We start from the raw sequence: 7,023 nt of genomic DNA on the forward strand, positions 1-7,023 counted from the left end.
CTCCAAGAGAAATCTCTGGTTGGTTCTCCTCCCTCCCATCATCCCCTTGCTACCTAGGCGAAAACCCAATTTCTCTTGGAATGGGCGGCGACTACACCCTCGGCTCCACCGCCTCCTCGCTGGAGGAACCATTGAGGTTCCCCGCCCTCCTATCATCCCCTTTCTACCAAGGAGAAAACCTGATTTCTGTTGGAATGGGCGATGAGTACACCCTCGCCATGGTGTCCTTCTTGGAAGCGCCGCTTTGGGTTAAGGAGGAGGCAATGTTTTTTTTCCATATAGGAGCATCGCCCTAGCCTCTGCATCAATAGATGCACACGGCTATCTTTATTAAACCAGAAGTACGGTAAAAGTTTACAAAAAATTCAAGATTACACTCATGGGAAAGCTAAGGTCGACATATGAATCAACCAAAGGAAAATGCAACACGGCTATCCATTTGCTAATCTATTAGTGTGTCGCCATCCAGTAGCCCGGAAAAAGAAGTCTTGAGCAACCACTAGCATCCGGTTGCATCCAGTAACCATACCCTCCCGGTGTTCCAAAGGGAGAAGGAAAACCCATTGTTGAATCCAATGAGCAGCGCGTCGGATAATCTGCAAAAAATTAGTTTCATTTTTTTTATTAAAGATAATATCATTCCTAGTCCTCCAAATGGACCAGCATAAAGCGGAAACACCCACACGGATTTTGTGTTTATCTTCCTTACGTACACCATTAAGCCATTTACCAAACATATTAGTAACATTAGCTGGTGGAGGAATATTGTAGTGAGATACACCATACGCCAAATAATTTTTGCAAAGGGACAATGAAGAAACAAAGGAGGAGGCAATGTGTTGGTCCAAGTTCGAGGGGTGGCAGTGGTTGGATCCTTTGTGGCGCCCTTTCTTCCCTTCTCCGGCGAGGGTGTCATATCTTGTGTGTACTGCTCCTTTGATGCACCAAATGCTTGCATCGGACATCTTGAGCTCTCATTTATGGTGGTGGTGTTGTTCTGGTGGTAATCTTGGTTGTTCTTTGTGGTCATGCTTGTTCTCTGCTCCTGGAATTGATGTCTTTGATTTCTGTTCGATCTCTAGGTTGATCGACTTCGACCGACGTTGAGACGCTCTTTGAACGAAGGCGAGGGAGGAGGGGCTCTCTTCGGCTTTTGAGATGGATCATGGCATTCTTCCCTTTGGTGTATGCGCGGACTGAATTCTCTTCGATGGCGAGCTACCTCCAGGCTTCAACTTTCATCGCTTCTCGTGGGTGGCTTCGCCTTGGTAGATGATGACTTCCACGACCAAGCAATGTGTCATGTGTACTCTTTGTTTGCTTAAACCCCAACATTCAACTAGTTAGGGTCTATCTTCTGAACCTGATAGAGATAAACAGTGCCTGTATTGAGCATGTATGCATGAAATCGGAAAGGAGCGCAGTGCTGGCAGCGATCGTTACAGAGCAATGAGGGAAGGGTAAAGGGTAAGAACTAAGTTGAAAGGCTTGTATGTATTTAAGTAACTATTCACTATTTAGCAGACATGGTTCTTGTTTTGCACATAGCTTATCGAGTGATAATCCTCCACAAATGATCCGACGACCAAACAGAAAAAGAAACAACGTACATCGCATCCTTGACAGAACTAAACTACATACTAGCATTAGATAGCATTCGGGGTCTTCAGTAACTTCCTGTACTGATGATTGCAAATAACATGATGACTGAAACTTCATTTTCATGCCCTTGATTTCCTTTTCCCAAGTGAACTGGGAATAACCTGGGACTTGAGGAGTTCCTTAATAACACCAGGGGAGGTCTTGGTTAATAACTCGAAACCTTGAGACTCTATGGCCTCGTCTAGATTGGTCGGTTCTCGAAGGAACGCCAAGCATGCCTCCTTAAGCTCAGAACAGTTGTGCTGATCCGCCAATGCCAAGATGGCCGCGACGGAACTCGTGTCGATACCGCTGCTTAACTTATCTTCACAAATGAGCTTCAGCCTGTCCAAGCCGTATCTGTCTGCCGCAACAAGCAGATGTTGAGTCATGGCATACTCTTCTTGTTGGTCCATATCAGGCAGTGCATCCGTGTACATGAAAGTAAGAAGAGCTTTGAAGACTTGTGCCTCCATGTCATCTATACGTATGGGACCTGTTGCTGTGCTCTCCTTCATCGGGCTAAGGAACTCAGCTCGGAAGACCGGAGACCGCGCAGCAAGCACTGACCGGTGCGCTGAGAATGTCTCCCCACCGACTAGGAATTCGACGTCGACGATTGCCTTGCTCGAGAGGAGATCCCCGAAGTCCCGATGCATGTCAGACGGTAGCACCACGATGGGTGTATTCTCCAGCGCGCGGCACTGGCTCATTATAGTAACACCAACATTGACAGTGAATGAATCGTCTTTGAGATATTCTGATTTCTCCAACTCAACCCTTCTGATAAACCTGTTAAATCCCCAAGTTTTAGGATGCACGGAGAAGTCTCTTGTCTCGGCAGAGGTTGTATATGACGGCACTGGCTCCCCATCTTGGTCGAGTAGGCTGAACTTAAATCCTGCCTTCACGGTCTCACCTTCAGCAAGGGTACCATCAAGTTTGAGAAAGAAGGATATGCAATCGATGTTCTTGGAGTCTTCTCCGTTGGGATAGTAGCGCACATGCCATGTGCGGCCTCCCACCCGGAACGGGCAAGAGTCGATCCACTTGCCATTAGGGACATCCTTGGTGTGCGAGTAGCCGACGATCTTGAGCGTGTGGTAGCCGCATAAGGTGCCAGCGACGATGGACGAGGCGGAGACGCTCGAGGAGGTCGGCATGGTAGAGGATCGGTCCGGTGGCTCCAGTATCACGGCCGGGTCTCTTGTTTTATATCAGGAACGCCGAGGGTTTTGTATGGTGTCTCGGACTAGCGATGAAGGAAATATTTTACTACACGGCCGGCTAAAGCAACTGGACTCCGTTGCGGACAAAGTTGGGATTGGCAATGGTGATGGATTCTGCATGATACCAGAAGCATCCGATCTAAGCAAATCGATAATGGAGTATCTGATATCCGTCGTTCTAAAGCAAGGAGGCTGGGACGAGGCGCGAGCGATCGTGAACCCTTTCGTCCGGCCAGGGAAAGGAAAAGAGAATCGAAAACGAATACAGTAGTACCTTTTTTTTCTTTGAGAGGACGAATACAGTACCTACCAGGTCTCAGTCTCCGGATCGTTAGCGTACAATCTGCGTCCCGGCAGAAGTATAAAAACGAATCGAGTCGATCAGTGTTTGTACGTACTACGTCGTGCTCCACGCCCAGCCCAGCTGCAGCCCGATCGATCGGTTGCCTTCAATCGATATTTAATTCGGAAAATTTAATTTCAGATACAAGACAAAAAAAAAGAGCTTTCGGGTTGCACAATTTGAAAAGGAAAATCATGAGGCCACCGCCTTGTACTGAAAGTACTTGAGGCCAAACTTCACAACCTTCATAAGATCACTGCCTCCGCAGACACTAGCCCACTACTGTGTCACAATATCATCACTAAAAACTGGAGCCATAAAAAATTTGTAAGAAGAGAAGAAGGCCAACATTTCTTCACAGGATCCCAATCCAACGTTTCAACAAGTACATGTCTATCTGCAACTAGCAAATAAACACTTCCCTGCGGTGAAAAGAGGATGCATGAATTCAGGAAAAGGCGCAAGGCCTGCAACAATTGTTACAGAGCAAAATATAAATCAACTAGTTGACAGTCTAATAAGTTCTGAACTAACTCTTTAGGCTGCGTTTGGTAGCAAAGTTTTTTTGAAGTATTTGTGCAATACCACAGTTTTTTAAAATACCACGGTTTCAAATACTTTGATGTGTTTGGCTACGGCTAAAAACTGCAGTATTAATACTTTAGTATCCCTGAAACTGTGGTATTTTTGAAGTATTGCAAAAACAACTTCAGACCTCTTTTTTCTAAAACGGAGAAGGAGATAAAAACACTGCCGCCTTGCTCGGTACTTTGAGCTGCTGCCGCAGCCTATATTCTTGACAATCAGATCGATTCGTCCATTATCTATTTCCGTTGGTTTTGGTCCGGCGTACGGCCTGCAAGGGAGTTTGTGTAGAAGAGCTTGATCTCCTTGCGTCCGCTCTGTGCGGGACTTTGGTGGCGGCTCTCGTTGCCGCAGGCAGGACGGAACAGTGGCACTTTGCCGTAACATTATCAGTCAAGGTGTCCATATAGGCATACAGCGATCAAGTAGGCTGGCACTCCGCAGTGTCTCCGTATGAACCGGCCACTCTGCAGTGTCTCCGTATGAACCGGCCTCTTGTTGTCATAGTTTCGTGCATGAATCCAGTGCAATCAGTGCAGATCCCCACAACCATGCATGCAATAGCCATGCACACATCTATATGTCAAAAGAAATCATACATTCAACGTGGTGAATGGGATGGTAAAACAGCACTTCCCAAACGCCTTGATGTTTTTGCCAAAACTGAGAAATACTATAGTATTAAGAAACTGAAGTATTTTTTCCTACGCACAAAAATACTTCAGTTTTCTAATACTTCAATTTCAGAAAAACTTTGTTGCCAAACTAGGCCTTACTAATTAGCACACAAGGTCCATGCTTTGCACATAGCTTGTCAAACCCTTAATAATTCTCCACCAAGGATACGACGACCAAACAAAAAAGGAGCAATGGACATCGCAACCTTGCGACAACCAAAGTACACATAATGGAGGCGAAGGAGCGCCGGACATGGAGCTCAACACCGAATGGGATGAGGGAGTGGGGGTTTAGGCGGTGAGTAGAATGGGGTGGGGAGTTAAGGGGAAACATCCCATGCGACCCAGGCAACCAAACTACACATTTTCTTCTCCCTGGGTGCAAAAATGGGCTTGCAATCAGGCCCATAGAGCTTTGCCTCACTAAGAACGAAATTCATTAAATCCGCACGATGAGGGGAGGCTCCATTGAACACACAATGGTTATTTTGTTTCCATCACTACTGGCATCAATTTGCTTCTGTTCCAAAAATAAATAAATAAAATAACGGGCGTCTATGGTCGTCGGTCGTTCTAAGTTTTAGGTATGTTCATAACAATTTGAGTATTCAAACTAAAATATGTTCAGTGCGATGTGAGCACTGTGGTAACTAGGACCTATGATTATGACACACTCATCTAAATCTGACAGGCAGAAGGCCCTCTAAGAAGAATTTGTAAGCAAGTGCTATTGATATCTAGGCATGCAAACATCTGAACATTTTAAATTTTGAACCTAGTGTTATTTTATCAATGAATCTGGGGGCTGTTTGAGCTCCTTGATCCGAAAACAAAAGTTCAAATACAACACAGAAAAAGAAATCTGGGGTTACTTACATTAGATAGAATTCAGGGTCTTCAGGTTATTTCAGGAAAGATGATTGCAAATAAAATGATAGCTGAAACTTCATGTTCATGCCCTTGATTTCCATTTCCCAAGTAAACAAGGAATAACCAGGTACGTGAGGAAATCCATTAGAACAGGAGGGCAGATCTTGGCTAATAACTCAAAACCTTTAGATTCCATGGCCTCGTCCAGATTGGCTGGCGAGCCGAGGAACTCCAAGCATGCCGCCTTAAGAACACGACAGTTGTACTGATCCGCCAATGCAAAGATGGTCGCCACGGAACTCGTGTCAATACTACTTCTCAACTTATCTTCACAAATCAGCTTCAGCCTGTCCAAGCCGTACCTGTCAGCTGCAACGAGCAGATGCTGAGCCATGGCATATTCGTCTCCTTGATGCATATCAGGCAGTGCATCTGTGTACATGAAAGCGAGCATAGCCTTGAACACTTCTGCCTCCATGTCATCAATTCGTATGGCCGCTCTCGTGGTCCCCTCCTTCATCGGCCCAAAGAGCTCTGCTCTGAAGACTGGGGACCGCGCCGCAAGCACCGTCCGGTGCGCCGAGAATGTCTCCCCGCTGACTCGGAATTCAACATCGACGCCTGCTTTGCTCGACAGGAGATCCCCAAGGTGCCGGTGCAAGTCAGATGGTGGCACCAAAATGGATGGTGTCTCCAGCGCGTGGAAGTTGCTCATGTTAGTAACATCGACCTTGACAGTGAAGGAATCGTCCTGGAGATGCTCTGATTTCTCCATTGCCTTCCTCTTGATAAACTTTGTAAATCCACGAGAATGGTTACCTAACGAGAAGTCTGTGATCTTGGTAGTCTTGGTATAGTCCGGCACCGGCTTCCCATGTTGGTCGAGTAAGCTGAATTTAACTTGTGCCTTCACGGCCTCAGCTTCGGCAATGGCATCATCAAGTTTGAGATAGAAGGATATGTAATTAGTGCTATTGGAGTCGCCACCGTTGGGATAGTAACGAACATGCCATGTGCGGCCTCCGGCCACGAACGGGCAAGAGTCGATCCACTTGCCATTAGGGACATCCTTGGTGCGCGAGTAGCCGATGATCTTGAGCAAGTGGTAGCCACTCACGGCGCCGGCGACGATGGAGGAGGCGGATCCGGAGGGGAGGCCTTCGCCGGCGATAGGCAAGGAGGTCGTCATGGTGTGCTGCGTGAACGGCTGGGCAGGACGCCAGTGGGGAGGGAGGAAGGGGGTGGCGGCGAGGGTTTGGAGTTTGGGAGGTGCAACTGGCTCTTCTGTGGGCGTGAATGGGCCGATACAGAGAAGACGGGTCCATGGTGGTTAGGGCATCTCCAACGCGGGACCCCCTCCGTTTTGGACCGTATGATGGTCGCGCCTGCACATGAAACATCACCATAAGGGCATCTCCAGTCCAGCGGGGCGACCCAAACGGACGCTAAAAACGTTCATATTTTGATCATTTGCGTCGTGTCCGTCCACACTAAAAAATAAACCGTCCGTTTGCGTCGGAGTGTCTCCAGCGATGCCGCCGTAGCCTCCACCTCGCCGCCGTAGCCGCTCGTCTTCGGTTCTCGACGGTCGGCTCCACGAAGAGCCCTGCTCGCCGCTGCCGCTGCTCCAGGCGCTATGGTCGGCTCCACGATGAGCTCTGGCCAGGCGGTGCCGCTG

General features: G+C 47.7%; 2 protein-coding genes across 2 annotated transcripts; both read right to left on the minus strand.

Annotated features, from left to right (window-relative positions):
• Positions 1 to 1,721: 1,721 nt before the first annotated feature.
• LOC124697405 (BTB/POZ and MATH domain-containing protein 1-like) lies at positions 1,722 to 2,804 on the minus strand. Its single transcript, XM_047230003.1, has one exon. The coding sequence runs from the start codon at positions 2,802 to 2,804 to the stop codon at positions 1,722 to 1,724; it is 1,083 nt and encodes a 360-aa protein (XP_047085959.1).
• A 2,623-nt stretch (positions 2,805 to 5,427) lies between these two features.
• On the minus strand, positions 5,428 to 6,534 carry LOC124697406 (BTB/POZ and MATH domain-containing protein 1-like). The gene has a single exon (XM_047230004.1). The coding sequence runs from the start codon at positions 6,532 to 6,534 to the stop codon at positions 5,428 to 5,430; it is 1,107 nt and encodes a 368-aa protein (XP_047085960.1).
• Positions 6,535 to 7,023: the final 489 nt, after the last annotated feature.

Source organism: Lolium rigidum, chromosome 3, assembly GCF_022539505.1.
Source record: "Lolium rigidum isolate FL_2022 chromosome 3, APGP_CSIRO_Lrig_0.1, whole genome shotgun sequence".
In the NCBI taxonomy this organism is placed as follows: domain Eukaryota; kingdom Viridiplantae; phylum Streptophyta; class Magnoliopsida; order Poales; family Poaceae; genus Lolium; species Lolium rigidum.